This window comes from Tachypleus tridentatus, chromosome 5 (assembly GCF_004210375.1).
Source record: "Tachypleus tridentatus isolate NWPU-2018 chromosome 5, ASM421037v1, whole genome shotgun sequence".
Taxonomy (NCBI): Eukaryota; Metazoa; Arthropoda; class Merostomata; order Xiphosura; family Limulidae; genus Tachypleus; species Tachypleus tridentatus.
In genome coordinates this window covers 10,873,261-10,889,621 of record NC_134829.1, presented here as the reverse complement: position 1 = coordinate 10,889,621, position 16,361 = coordinate 10,873,261, and the positions used below count along the sequence as shown (strand labels likewise).

The window sequence follows — 16,361 nt, the reverse complement described above, 5'->3', positions numbered from 1 at the left end:
AATGAATTTTGAAATTGTCATTGGGCTATTTAGAAGTGCCTAATTTAATGTAATGTAGTAGTTACATTGTTGTAACAAGTGCTTGTCACACTTATAATAATAATAACAATATCACAATCACAGTTTGGCCTGTATGAATAATGTGAACTTATGAAGAAACCAGCCTTTCTGTGAAGGTCAACTGCAATTTAGCAAACTGTGGTGTGGCAGAGGATGACCTTGCAGTGGCGGTCCACCAGTTGAACCGGCTAAATGCCAAGAAGAAAGACAAGGGGCAGGAAGTATCCACACCATTGGAGCTTGCAACCATGCTAGAACCATACAAGAATGCCTTCATGGATTTCCACAAACTTGTATGCATTGCTGTGACCCTGCCTGTCACTTCAGCTGCCTGTGAGAGAAGTTTCTCATGTCTAAAGCTTCTCAAGACATATTTACACAACATCAGTGGTAACAACTGCACCAGCAACCTTGCTGTCATATCAGTAAACTCCAGGAGGACAAAACAACTCAATATTGATACTGTTATAGACACATTTGCTGCCAATCACCATAACAGGCACATTGTTTTGAAGTAGTATTGATTATAAACACAACATGATGAAAGATAGTTAGCCTGATAATGACCTTACTTTCCTCAGAGTGTATTAACTTCACATGGATAATTCATTTCTGCTATGTAAACTATGTCTTTCTGTTATATTTCTTTTGATTTGTAGCTTTACTCTTAATGGTATATTCGACTCATAATCTGAGGGTCACAGGTTCAAATCCTTGTTGCACCAAACATGCTCACCCTTTCAACCATGGGGTGTTATAATGTGATGGTTAATCCCACTATTCGTTGATAAAAAGAGTAGTGCAAAAGTTGGTGGTGGATGGTGATGACTAGCTGCTTTCCCTCTAGCCTTACACTGCTAAATTAGGGACAGCTAGTGCAGATAGCCTTTGAGTAGCATTGCGTGAAATTCAAAACAAATCAACCTTTTCTGGAATACCTGGAGGTGTAGCCCCAGGTTCACAGATTGAGAACCACTAATTAAGAGAAATGACAACAGTAGTGTAAACATTTTTTGACTGAGACATAAGATTTTAAAAATATTGCTAACATATATTGTAGCATTTTAATAGCTAGTCCTGAAACATTTATATTAGGAAACAAGTAGATGTTTTTAAACATGAAAGTTACCCTAAAGTTTATATACACTTAAACTCTTCTTAACCTTCATCAGAGTATGTAGTTTGATGATGATGATGTATTGTGTGGTTTGATGCTGTTTCATGCTGTATGTACATTTAATGAAATTGAGCCTACACCATAAACAAGACATTATCCTTACTTTTTGTGATATTAAATAAAAACTTCATATCATACAAGTTGCATGGATATTCCCAACCAAACAAGTTTTAAATTTTGCTGTACAAAGTTAAGGTAATACATATATGTATTTTGTTATATCTGCACTACACTGCTTCTGTCCTCTCTAATATTTAAAATCGAGTCAAAAAGTGGGATGCCTTGGGAACGGTGTGTTCCTGTAGCCTGGTGGTGTTGCACATTGATGTGTTTTGTGAGTATTTATAATTTTCATTGAAAATTGGTTATGTTCTCATGATAGTGAAGTGAAGCACAAAATGTGTTGATAATAGAGTAAACTACATATAGAGTTTGACAGCAACTGAGTTATTAGTTCAAGTAATAACATAGTTCCATAGGTGAGGAAATAACAAATTTCAAAATGGAATATAGTGTAGAAGTAAAAAAAAAACTTGCCAAATTAAAATAACTTTAATAAGAAAACAGTTTTCTAGGCAACAGTCCTTCATCAGGTTACCAGTGACAATGAAACTTAATATAAGGGATAGGTTGAAAGAGCAAATAAGATGTAACTTGAAGGCTCGAGAACATGTTCCTGAAGCTACAAATGAGTTAAGGAAAGTAACATATGTGAAATAAAATGAATAAAAATAAAAGTATAAAATGTATAACTGTAGTTAATCTTAGTGAATAAACTAAATAAAATTATAAGAGTAATGTAGAACAAAAACAGGCAACAATGTTAGAAAATGAATTAATATGTGCATTGGATAATATTGTTTGAAAATATGCAAGTTGAGTTTTGGTGGTATATAAGGATTCTTTTTGATCATTGATTGAAACATTTAGCATCATTTTTCTGTTTTCTTCAATGAGAAAACATTGTAAGTTGTATTTGTTAAGAAATTTTCCATCTTTCTATAGTATACTTTCCAATATAAATTCGTAGCTTGAAAAACACGAAACATTATTGGCTTAAATTTTGTGAAAAGATATTTTATTGGAACTATTGGTTTTTATTTTGTACAATATGATTTTGAACCAATAAGACTGTCATGGTTGCATTTCAAACAGAATTATTTTCCAGAATTGCTTCATACATGTAATATCTTACAATAGTTCAGCTTCATTGGGTTTAGTGATTGTTAACCAGTGAAAAATGCCCATGGATTTAGTATAAAAACGAGTGTTGTGTATTTTTTAGTTTCTTTCGTGACATGGTTTGAAAACAAGGATATAATAGAATTATGCATACAACATCCCCTTGAAGAATAATATTGTATTAAGTTATAATTGGTTGTTAAATCCATAATTGAACCTTCATCATTTGTCAATGATCAATCCTATATTTATTGTTGGTTACATTTATAGGCATGAATTGAAAGCTTCAGCTTGCACGACAATATGGACACTTTACGAGTGTTTAGGTATAAACATATATATAGTTGATGCTTGCACTCAAAAATCTTCTACAGTTTTAGTGAATAAGCATGAATTTTGTAATATAGATTTAACATTATAAGTTATGTACATTTCTAAAGATAAATTCAACTTAAAGAATCATCAATTTTAAACAAAAGTATATGATAGTAAACCAGTCACATAAGTAATTTGTGTTATATGTTAGTTAGTTATGTTAAAACTAATTCAACAAAATTCAGTGGTAAGTAACTTGTGTTAATTGTGACAATTAATTATGTAAGTACTAATTAAACAACACTTGCTAGTAGGTAGCTTGGGTTATTTGATAGAGTTAAGTGTGTTAGTACAAACTAAAGAAAACTTGGTGGTATGTAACTTGCATTATTTACTACATTTAGTTATTTTGGTGTTAGATAAATAAATGTAGTAAGTTTATAAAGTTTAATGGATTGGGTGTAGAGTTGAATGTTTTGGCTTTCAGGCTTAATAAAATAGTTTTGAGGACTTCACTGGGTTGCAATTCCAAATTCAAATTGTGTAATTAATTTTGGCCCATTTTATTAAAATAAATAATATAATTTTTTTTACCTTTAGCAGTTTTTTTGTTAGAATTAATGTTTTATTCTTTGTTTTTCAGTTCTATTCGTTTACAGCGGAACTTGGCAGAAAAACATCGGCGTGAGAAACTAAACGGATACATTGGCGAGCTGACAAACATTGTTCCTATGGTTTCTATGGCAACAAGGCACTTGAATAAGACTAGCATTTTGCGACTCAGTGCAGCTTATCTCAGGTTGAATCAAAGTAAGTTTAGCTTTAGTGGCTCAGCAGTAAGTCTGAAGGATTATGACACTAAAAACTAGGTTTCAGGATCTGTGGTTGGTACAGTACAAACCCATACATTAAATTAGGGGTCTCCTGCAACTTTGGTTTATCTGGCCCGCCATCAGCTTGTTAAAGTAATAATGTTTTTTTTAATATTATAAAAACAAAAAATAAAACATAATTAAGCAAAAGCCAATATAAATGCAATACACTTGCTGTAAAACATTGTATTACTTAGTATTGTATCATTTCACTTTTTGATCCCAATGCTCTGAAGCAACGTGATTTTACCCATACCTGCACTGTGTAACTCAGTGTGTGCTAGTAAGTGCTGCTGTTTACTTTATGTTAAAGTTCATAGCTATTCCTAGTTATTTTGTCAGGACAAGAGAATAAGATAAAAAGTTTATTCTGAATGCTGTGTTTTTAAGGAACGGTGGAGTGTGGACTACTTTGTTATTGAATCTCGTAATAAAATGTTGTGTTTAATATGCAACGAGACTGTTGCAGTGCTAAAAGAATATAATATGCATAGACATTACCAAACCAAGCATTCATTAAACTATTATCAGTTTACAGGAAAGCTATGTTCAGAAAAATTAAAAACTCTTAAATGGAACTTATTTTCACAACAGTTTATATTTAAGAGGAAGAAGGCCGAGAACAAAGCTGCAACAAGAGCAAGTTTCAAAGGGGCACATCTGTTAGCCAAGCAAGGAAAACCATTTACTGATAATGAGCTAATTAAATTAAAGATGATTGAAGCAGCTGAAGAAATGTGCCCAGAAAAAGCATGCATGGAACAACCACAGATGAGGACATTTTCAAAGAGGTTGAAATATCACTAACCCGTTAGAACCTGGAATGGAAATGGCTGAAGTGTGTTACAACATATGGTGGTAAAAACGTGTGGTGCAGAAAAAGGTTTGATTGGACAAATTTACAAAGCTGTTTAAATGCACGGTTGTTCCAAGCCTATGGTTCTTCACTGCATTATTCATCACAGGCACTGTGTGGAAAATATCTGGATCTGTCATGTGTCACGGAACCTGTGGTTTCAACAGTGAACTTCATTTGCTCTCATGGACTCAACCATCGTATATTTCATGAATTTTTAGTAGAAATAGAAGCAACAAATTCTGACTTGCCCTACCACATTTCAGTTCAATGGCTTAGCTGTGAGAAGATTGTCATGATTTTTTGAGCTTAGGACTGAGATTGAAGTTATCTTAAATTAAAAGAACTGCTCTCAACCATTGCTCGCAAGCAGTGACTGGCTTTAGAAATTAGCTTTTTCTGTAGACTTGACCATGTACCTGAATGAATTCAGTCTTATATTACAAGGCAAAACTGTGCTTATCTGCAGTATGTACACCGAGGTGAAAGTATTTTGGCAAAAACTAATTTTTTTGAGTCCCAATTGATAAGAAGTTGCTTCATACACTTTCTCTGTTGTGAAAGTTCAAGCAAGAAGCAGGATCCACATTCCAGTGCAGGTTTAAACAAGATATCTTTTCTGACCTGAAACTACAGTTCAAGGAGTGTTTTTTTTTCTACCTTAGTGAGAGTGCAACATAAATAAGGATTTTCCAAAACCCACTTGATTGTGTTATTGATGAACTGTTAGCTGATATTCAAATGAAAGTGATTGATCCACAATTCAGTGATATGTTGAAGGACAATTACAAAGAAGGGAAACTGATAAAAGTTCTGATAAATGCATCTAAGTGATCAGTATGTTCATTTTAAAATTTTTGCTTGTAAATTCATTTCAGTTTTTGGCTCTACCTATATCTGTGAAAAGACATTTTCAAAGATAAAGTATGTGAAATCTAATTACAGATCAGCCTTATCTGGTGGGCATTTGCAATCATTTTTGATGATGGGGAGCACTAACTTTGAACCTTGATTAAGTGTAATTTTGTCAGAAAAACACCACTTTCATGTTTCCCACTGATGTTAAAAGAGAAAATTTTGCATCAATATGTGCTCTTATGAGACATAAATTAGTGATGTTCTATTCTGATCATGTATGCATCCCTATATAATTTTACCATGGACCATCCAGCCTGCAAAGCCTAAAAACATCTACTTCCTGGCCCTCATCCAAAAAGGTTTGGAGGCCCCTGTGTTAAACAATCAAACCAAGATCTCCTTAACATAGTTTAGAAATCTCCTGAGAAGTTCACTTATATAAATGAAAGGCTTGGCAATAATTGGGTGGGAACCATACACCTGGTAATTATTCTGTATCTGTATATATTTTTACAATTTAGAAAGATATGAATAAATATACGTAATACTTTTCGTTGTATGATACATATATATATGTGTGTGTCATTTATTAACAAGTAGCCTAAAATTGCATGCTTTACTTGCTACTCACGGTTTAATACACAGAGAAATTTTTGTGTATCACGTAAAGAAAACTGTGGGACTATTTTAAGTACAGAAAAGTGCTTTATTTTAAATTGTTTGTAATCAGAGCTTTTGATTCTAGGAATGCTCACTCATAATCAGGAGTAAATATTACTGTGATATGTTTTCAAATTATAAACAGTTTGTAATACTCTATTACAAAATATACTATTAACAATAATAATTTTAGTGATAATTCTAGCTATGAATGCAGTTGATATGATACCTTTATCATACTGTAATGTAGTGAGCAGAGGAAGTAGAACTATATGCTTCTAGCAATATAGTGTTTGTGTCATCATATAATATAAAGTATTACAGTAAATTGGATTTATTTGGTGATATATGTGTTTCTAGAGTTCAGAGTCTGCGTCATATAATACACTGTAAAGTATTTAATTGAATTGTATTTCTAGGGTGATGTATGTTCCTATCATTCAAAGATTTGTGCCATCCTCTATTTTAAAGTATAACCACAAGTTAAATTTATGTGGTGAACTATGCTCCTAGAACTAAACATGTCTCCAAACAGTTTACAAATTATTTCGTCTTAAACCTTTTAAAATAGTAAAACTTTGTCAAACACAAACTTTGCATGCACTTGTAAACCCTTGATAAATACACAGAGCTATACGTGTATTATAGACAATTTGGATAAACACTGGCACATTTCAAAATGATATATATGTGCAAACTTGAAAAATTAACTACAGATTTTTGCAGACAATCTGCATTTTATTGGAACAGTATTTCCTTGTTGAGTGTAGTTGTAATTGTTTTAAAGTTTAAATGCTAAATGATTTTAAACCTTTTTTTGTACACATGAATCCAGTAGCAGGGTTGTGAAGTTCACTTCACTGCTACTGGCGTTTTATAGTTTTTTACAAAAGTAATATGATTTCATATTCCTAAATTAAGTGATTGCTCTGAAGGCTAGAAGCCACTGTAATATATGCCATAAATGCCAGTGCAACAATAAATAAGTATTAAAAACCATTTGCATTTTGTTAGTATTACATAAAATCTAAAATTTATTTTAATTTTAAAACTTCAAGTACATAGAAAGTATTGTTTTATATAAGTAAGATATATCAATTATACAATCTTGAGATGGTTTTATTGTCTTGAAATTTTTACGTGTTCTATAGTAAGTTCTGTACACTAAATCTTAAAATGATATCCATTTCTCTCCATTATCTACCTACTTTTCACAAAACAACATAATGCAATACATAGAAGAAAGACCACAACACATAGATTGAGACTAAAAGAGAGGTTTCACAAAAAAATCCAGATAAATGAGGATTTTTGATACCAGTTTTCTCCTTTTCTTTAGTTTGTTTGCATTTTTATTAACAAACATAATAATAATAATAAAATAATTTCACCTAAGTATTTTTTATTTCCTGATTTGTAAATTCAATTTTTCAAAATCTGCCTGTGTTAATAGAACTTTGAATGCAATTATTTTTTATTTTTTGTTTGTTTATTGTAAAAAATAAAACAATGAAATTTCACTCCAGTCATGGAGTTAAGTGACAAATGTAACATCTTGTGAGGAAATGCACTCAAGTGCAATTACAAAATTCTGAGAGGTCTATAGTTATTATAAAACTTTAAAAAGGTAACCAATGGTATTTTGAGTAAAATTCATAGGCATCACAAAATGTTTGGAGGGTGGCAAAGAAGGTTGGACTTCAAGTTGACAACGACAAATATTGCTGAAACAACACCTCACCAGTGAAAAAGACTGCCAAAGCAGCAAACCAGATTAACATCACACCTTCAGAGTAATTTCAAATGAAGTTTAAGTATTGCAGATAACAGTATAAATCTATTTATTTTTATTGATATCAGTGATGTTTAAGTAGATTATAAAATTATTCACAGTTATTTATTACCAAGTTTTATAATTTGAAAAAGAAAACACTTTTCTAGTTTGTTTCTTGTGTTATATAATAGCATTCACAAGAAATGTGCTGGAAATGCAATATCTTACATTTCTGTTGCACAAAACTGTGTGCATGAAGTACAGAGTGTCCATACAAGAATTTAAAATTCAAATTATGTTTTGACTTGTAATGCTTTTCACAAATTGTAGGTATTTTGAAATTATTGTTTCTTCTGTTCTAGGCCTTGGAAGTAAATCATCAAAGCTTGCATCAAGGTGGCAGGAAGGACTATTAACTGAAGCTCATTTGAAGGAACTAATAGAGGTAAAACATCCAGTAAATCTTTATCAGCTTCATTTTTATGTAGGAAGAAAGATTGTGACTGGAGTAGTGTAAAATAATAAGAGGAGAATTCTATTTGACATGGTTTGAAATGGTTTTACAAAAAGGAGAGCACCTGGATAAATAGTTTAAAAACTTTTGGAGGTGTATCAGATACCCTTTAAATGTTTCACTATATGGTCCAAGATATAACATCAGCAGCAACCTGATTGGATGGTTTTTAGAGACTGTGATTCAAGATATTACATGAGCAGCAATCTGATTGGATGGTTTGGAGAGGCTGCAATCCAACATTTTACATCAACAGCAATCTGATTGGATGATTTGGATAAGCTGTAGGTTCATACAAGTAAGTTATTTTGATCCACAACTACATATGGATTTCAAGCTTAGCAAGTTATTTAGAATGATCCTAGAGCCCACAAATAAATTATATCCAGAAGTACACATGAATATCCAGTTGAAGCAGTTATTTAATGTCAGCTCAAAGCACTAAACTAATTTATGTTGGGAAATACACAAAGATGTTATCTAGAGTTGGTCTAGAACACTCAGTATATATCATGGTATATGCAATGTTGTATAAAATGAGTCTAAAATCTTAAGTAATGTATACACATGGTAGTGGTGCTGGAAAGACTACAAACAAACAGCCAAATGAAAAATTATGAACAGTTTCTGAACAAGTCAAATATGGTAACTTTACTCAAAAAAAAAGAAGAAAAAAAGTGTGACATAATGAGAATTATTTGTGGCGTTCTCCCACATATTTTCATTAAAAGAAAATTATAACTAAAGTGTTAAGATAACATTTCATATTTACCACTTGAGTAGCTTGGGAACAGTTACACCATCTGGAAGATCCCTGGACATTCAGAACATGTTTTTGGTGGAATGATTGGGAATTTCTCTATGTAAATTATTTTACAATGGGAGACATCAAAATATATCTTTGGTAGCATATGGTACTCTATTAAATTTGTTTATAACAGAAAATAACTTTATTTTTGTACTTTAGTTTTTATGATATTTTAATATTATTTGCCAACTCTTTTAGACTCAAATAAAACAAAGCTTGTGGTTTTGTTTGGTTGAAACCTGCTCATAGACTTGATTTTAACTATTGCATGAAAAATTGATAGAATTGCATTTCATAGTTGCTAAGTCATGTCTCGCTGAAATGTCAAGTTTAAGTTTCATAATGAGCATCTTCATATTAAAAAAAAAACTCATTATTAGCTTAGTAAATGTTTTCTATGATAAAACAATATCATTTTCAAATTAACTTATTTATATTTCTTGTACAGGCTAGCTATAAATATAATCATATAGGATAAAATGTTTTACAAAACACATCTCTTTTCTGATTTAGGCTGTTGATGGTTTTGTATTGGTCACCACCTCCACTGGGAAGATAATTTACGTTTCTCATTCTGTAGAGAGATTCTTAGGACACCAACATGTTAGTATTATAAGTTTTGAATAGCTTATTGTTATCACATGTAAATACAGTATTGATTTTGGACAAAATAATCAGCCCACCCAGTAGGTGGTCTATAAAACTTATTTCTATAATGCTTCAGTTTACACTGTAGTTGGTAGACAGTACTGATCTCTCTTAATCTGTCAGTTTGCCCTGTAGATTGTCTTCCGTAATCTTCACTCATAATATATCAGGTTACTCTATAGTTGTATCCAGTATTTTTTCTCTCATAAGGAATAAGCATGCCCTGTGTTTAGTTTTCAGTATTATTTTCTTATGTTGTATCAAGAAGTCTTGAATTGTAGTGATACACTTATTCAGTATTAATACATGAATTTTGAATAAACCCTAAATATTGAGTTAATCTAAGTGTTGCCTTACACTTAATCATTAACTATATATATATAACTTTGAACATTGTTTTGGTCTTATTGTTGCTGTACACTTAATCAGTGTTAATACATTTGTTTCTGTGAACATAAAATTTTAAGTAAATCTTAATCTAGCCATACACTTATCATTACCTATGTTCACATTTTGCATAAACCGTAAATGTTGTGTAAGTCTTAATGTAGGCATATACTTAATCTATGTCAATACTTGAATTTTGAATAAGTTGTACACGTTGTATAGATCATAATGTAATCAAACACCTCATCACTATAAGGTTGATTTTCAGCTCTTTTAAATTTATACATTAACCTCAACCTAAGAATTGGTTACAAAAACTATAGATTTGTAATTTATGTAAATGTTTACATATTTGTACATGTGTTGATTTTTTTATTTTTTCCTCTAAGTTGTTTAAATAATGTATGAATTACAGAATTTATGGTCTGAATATTAAATACTTTCTTTTGTATAAAATTAAGATTGCTAAACTGTTAAAGTTAACCAACAGACCTAAGTGCTTTTCAGTTTTGTATTTATATTATATTATATTATGAAGTAAATGATATCAGTGTTTTATGAACCCAAGTACTATACAACAGGAGAATGAATAATGAAGAAATGCTGTGTGTGTGTGTGTGTGTGTGTGTAATATTCATTATTTCTATTCAGATAGAAATGATTGGCCATACATTACTTTCATTTGTTCATCCTGATGATGATGATTATGTTCGTCAGCAGTTCCAAGATTTGCCAGTTCGAATGGTTCTAAAAAATGGTATGTTGTAACTTTATTGCTTTACTGTGATCAATGGGAAAGAAGAAAAATTTCTGTTATGGTTGTTCTGAGATATCTAAGAATTCATCATTTGTTAATAAAGTCTCTTTTTAGAAATTAAATTATGGCCAACAAAAACTTTTCTAATAGTTACCATAAACTAACTCTCTCAATGGATTTTCAGAGGAACTTCTTATATTTTATAGATGTTAATGCTTAAAGCTGTTAAGATTGGTAATCAGGAACTGTGCCTTGGTGAAAAAAGTTTCAGTAAAGAAGTAAGGCCTGGCATGGCCTGGTAGTTAAGGTGCACAATTTGTAATGTGAGTTGCAGATCAGAAATTATTATCACTGAACGTGTTGTCCAATTAGGGTTGCTTTCAGGACCTGTCACCTCAATGTAAATATTCTTGGCTATTACATAATACTCAAAAGGCCAACCCTAAATCCACATAGGATTAAGGTCAAATGAAAAAGCTTCTTTCCTACTGAAACTACTTCCTTTTTCATCTAGCAATGCATATAAAGATTAAAACTGCTTTACAATCCAATTGAGAAAAGTGATAGATTAGAAAAAGGGCACTACTTGTTCTGATAGTTTTCACCAAGTAAGTGTTATACAGTTTTTGACATGCAAAATGAAATAATGTTTTTAATGTAAGTAGTATATTTCATTAATTTTTTGTTAGTTGAACATATTTTTCCTCCATTATGGGAGAAAAAATGGAGGGTGGATTTGTTTCAATTACAATTTACCTTTTTACAGAATAGTTCAAAATTAAGTTCAGTAGCAGGAAGTATTGAAATGTGGATCAATGAACATGTATGGTATACTAGATACAAATTGTTTGGTTACAGTGAACATTAGCCTTACATTTATGTATATAATTTTTTCACCTGGTGTTAATAAATGTAAAATTACACTACACACTTTCTAAGCCTTATCTGTATTTATGTTCTTGTTTTACCATATGTTGAACATAGGATTTCACTGAAAATATCATCTTAGCTTTGTATGGATTTGTTCTTGTTTTACATGGTGATTAAATGTTAGGATTACTTTTGACTCTGTCTAAGCCGTACATGTATGTATGTACTTATTGTATTTGGTGTTAAATGTAAGATTACATGAACATTAACTAAGACTTGTATATATTTATGCACTTATTTCTCTAGGTATTGAATGTATGACTATACAGAACATTATCTAAGCTTTATATGTACTTATGTACTTGCTTCACCAAATGCAAAAAGTGGGATTACACATAACACATGTAATGTGATATTTACTTGTTATGCTTACGAGTATATTAACCTTACTTTTGTTGATTAATTAATATATATGACATATATTTGATTCACTGTGAGAGTTCTTAGCAATTTGACTATGTAATGTTGCCAGAGGTTATCTTGTAGTGGAAGGAATTTGATACAACTTTCCACCAAAAAGTGTTTTTGTGTGGTGAATCTCTTAAACAATGTGGATTTAGTGGACATGTCATTTCAAAGAAGGAATATTTTTAAACAGTACAGAGTCACAGGACACATCTTGAATGTTGGAGGCTGTTAAACTATCTAGTGTTCTCACAGAAATATAATTCTAAGAAATATCCAAAACTACATCCTACACCAGTATGAAACATTGCTTGTCCTCATCTGTAAAGTGGAGGATATGGTCCACAAAAGACAATTTTTCAACCCAGAAAGTAATAAAAATGTGCTGGATGTATCTTCTGGAACACTTAGCAAAATTATAAATAGGGTCTTGAATTGATTAAGGCTTACAACTTTCCAGCTACACCCTCAAGTTCTTAACTATTTTCAAGAGAGAGAGAGGGATTGAAGGAACTGGAATCATAACAGCCCCATTTGACCAGTCATATGTCAGATTCTCTGATATAGTTGCAATTGACTTTATTTTATTTTTTTTTTCTTATGATCTTCTTAAAAGTATTCAAGGAAGCCAACACCCACTTATAGTGGAGGACCTATGAAATCTGTCAAGTTGTGTGATTCAATATTGATTTTTTTTTTTTTTTTTGTCATTTGTAGAAATATGTTACAGTAGACACTGTAATGTTGGGCAGTGGTGATTTATTAGGGCCATCATTTACTATTCACTACATTTGTACAGCTTCAACTGTAATGTATTTGTTGAATTGAGAATGTTAATTATTGGTCTGAATTTATACATAAGAGAGTTTTCTCACTTTTAAGCTATTTTCTTATGCTGGATACAACAAGAATGATCTTTTTCTTGAAGGAGAAGGAACACATCACAAGTAGTCAGAAGTCTGTGTATGGTTAAAGCATATAACATTGTGTTGCAGAGTCTATTGTTAGAAATATGAAATGAAAAAAATATTCTCAAAAAATTGGCCACTGTGCTGGTTTATCCTGTATGATGGTTGATTGAAAATATCCTCAGAGATAATTTTTTAAAATACACAAAATTAATTGTCGAGGTCAAGAACTACCTGACAAATTTCATAAATGTAGTTATCAAAGCCAGTTTTCATCTTTTAGTATCACTGATGATAGACTAGCTAATCTTCACATAGACAGTGATGTTGTGAACAAGTAAAATAATGTTTTATATTTACATCTAAATTATATTATCGTTTGTTGAAAAAGCTTGCATTATAATTATCTGTTTTTAAGTGATTTTGGATAGAGGATGCTGTAAGAATTGTCTCATTTGGTAAAAAAAATTGATGTAAACTTTATGTATAATTGTTTTGATAAAATTGTATGTAATCAAATTTCCAGTTTTGAGTTTTGTAATCAGTTTTTATTAACAGTTGGATATATAGAAAATGAAGTGAAATATTTGGAAGTTTGAAAGTCTATTCAATGAGTCAATCAAGAAAGAACTTTGTAATTGTGCTTGATTTTAGTATTGCTTCAAAAAGTGAAATATTTTGTACAAGTGGTTGATAAACCAGTTATTTAACTCAGTACACATGGATTGTTTGTTATTTTTTTAGTTGAAACTGGTTGGTTAGCTGGTTTGGCATTTTACGGTGCAAAGCAACAAAGCTATTTGCACCCAGTTGAAACTGTGTAACAGTAATATTTGAATAACACTTGTACATTTTCATGACCATCTTAATATAATATAATAAGCAAAAGCTCCAAGATATTGGGTGTTAATATTCTTCCTATTTTTCCATTTTTATAATTACAAAATATTTTATAATTTAGGAAAATTAACATGTTTATCAAAGATCAGTTTTTACTGTCGACTAAGAGAACACAACCAGCCTCGTTCAGAGATTTTAACTTATCAGCTAGCTGAAATAAAAGGACACATTGAAGGAGAAAATGATTTTGACTCAGCAGGTAATTTTTGTTTTTTTCAGATTTGGTATTACACTATAATACATTATTTTAAATCTCAGTATAGTATCTAGGAAAACACTAGGCCATGTGTTTGACTCATGAGGTAATTTTAGTCTGTTTTAAATTTGGCAGTATTCTATAATACTTATTTCCATTTCTTATCTGTATTTCTTGTAATGTTAAAAGTGTTTATTCTAAACTGCAGTGTAGTTGATTTTGTATTTATTTTATTGCTGTGTATATAATAAAACATGCTATTTAAAAGGATATATCTAAAGACATAAGTTTGTAAGAGTTATGGTAATTATTTCAGAGCTAGCTGCTGCTGTATATGGAGATATCATATTTTAAGAAACGTTGTTGCTTTCATTCCAGGTAATAACTCACAGATATTATTTAAAGCCTTTGTTCGAATCATACATTCCAGTCCCCTGTCAGAAGTGTCTCTGCCTGAAGCTTTGCAAGATGTTTATATAACACGTCACAAATTGGATGGCACCATAATTTACACAGACCACAGGTTAGTAACCAGAACTATAACTGCTGTTTTTCAAAAATTTCAGCAATATGCTAAAATGTAAGTTTGGTAAATGTAAAATGTAGATGTTTACAGATGTGTACTTCTGTTGCTTTTTTTTTTTTTTTTTTTTTGAAACATGAAATATGTTTTTAGGTTTTTGAGCTGAAACTTCCTCATAGCAAAATTTATAGTTTGCTGTTTTTCAAACATTGAAAGTTTTACTACTTTTTAGCATTGTTCGTAAAAATTACAATATTCTGGAGAGAACATTTGGTAGGGTTATTACTTTATTTACTGTTTTACCATTCCAGTAAACATACTCAGGAATAACTACGATCATGTTTCGTCTCCACACAAGAATGACATATTCTCTACATTTCAGTATTTAATGCATTACTACTGTTATTTTGGATAAATCAAAATCTAATTTTCCCAGTCTTGCAAAATAGTGTATTTATTGCATAGATTTTTCATTGAACATTAGTGTGTCAGATTTATTTACAAATGAAATAAATATGAATAATGGCTAAACTTTAAGAGTAAAGAAGTTGATGCTTTGGTTAAAAAACAAATTTCGGAGTAAAGAAGTTGGTGCTTTGGTTAAAAACAACTTCAAGTGCAACTGGTTGAAGTACAAACTAGAAATTGTTTGTTATTTGAAGTAAACTAAACGGTGAAGTAGAAAATGGAAGAATTCATTAAAAAGGCTACTCTGTGCATGATATATACATGATCTTATAAATTGTGCAAGAACTTTTCCCAGTTCACATCATAGATTTCCTTGAAAAAATTTAAGCAAAAACTTCATTTTTATTTATTCAGCCATGCAGTACAGCTTTAGGATTTTGCATGGCTGAATAAAACAAAATGAAGTTTTTGCTTAAATTTTTTCAAAAAAATACATGACATGAACTTGAAAGCACAAGGTGAGTTGGCACAGAATGATCCATTTTGAAACATGAAACTACTGAAAAAAAGTCACAATTGTCAAATAACTAGCCACTTTTATGTAGTTTAATGTAATGTCTAAGTCACTATATCTGACAAATATATGAAAAAAAAGACAAGAATCACCAAAAAACGTCTAATTTTCAGTGTGTTTTCAAGGGATCTTACCTACAGGAACAACTAGCATTCTGTGAGAACTTTAGATGACTAGCATTATAATTCAAGATATTTCACACTTTTATTCTTTTACTGTTTTCATCCTTGTAACACTGAATGTTAGTTAGAAATTTTTCATTTTACTTTACTGATACTGTAATTTAATATCTCAAAATTAAAGTAGAAATAGTTAAATATATTGCTTACATATCTGTTTTTCACTTTATATGCAAAAACGGCTCGTTTGGGTTGAGAAAATATTTTACATAGAAGAGCGAACAACGTTTCGACCTTCTATGTAAAATATTTTCTCAACCCAAACGAGCCGTTTTTGCATATAAATTTCTCAACAAGTGGGTTTCTCGACATCACTGATTGTTTTTCACTTTGAATATATTATTTGATTTCAGCTGGACAGCTGATATACATATTCCAATGCAGTTGTATATCATGATGAATATTGTGGTTTGGTTCTAGTTACAAGTTTAGATAGTTAATGTTCTTCTATAGACTCTTTTGGAACGTGT

General features: G+C 30.9%; 1 protein-coding gene across 4 annotated transcripts in view; it reads left to right on the top strand.

Annotated features, from left to right (window-relative positions):
- The window catches only part of LOC143250496 (aryl hydrocarbon receptor nuclear translocator-like), an 86,191-nt gene that overhangs the window by 46,285 nt on the left and 23,545 nt on the right, over positions 1-16,361 (top strand). For 3 of the 4 annotated variants that reach the window (XM_076501119.1, XM_076501117.1, XM_076501118.1), the window contains 6 exons: positions 3,378-3,544; positions 8,117-8,199; positions 9,590-9,679; positions 10,763-10,868; positions 14,073-14,210; positions 14,586-14,730. In XM_076501119.1, the coding sequence (XP_076357234.1) occupies positions 3,466-3,544; positions 8,117-8,199; positions 9,590-9,679; positions 10,763-10,868; positions 14,073-14,210; positions 14,586-14,730 (641 nt within the window). In that variant the 5' untranslated portion in view covers positions 3,378-3,465. The remainder of the gene's footprint in view (positions 1-3,377; positions 3,545-8,116; positions 8,200-9,589; positions 9,680-10,762; positions 10,869-14,072; positions 14,211-14,585; positions 14,731-16,361) is intronic. The other variant, XM_076501120.1, reaches the window with a different exon arrangement.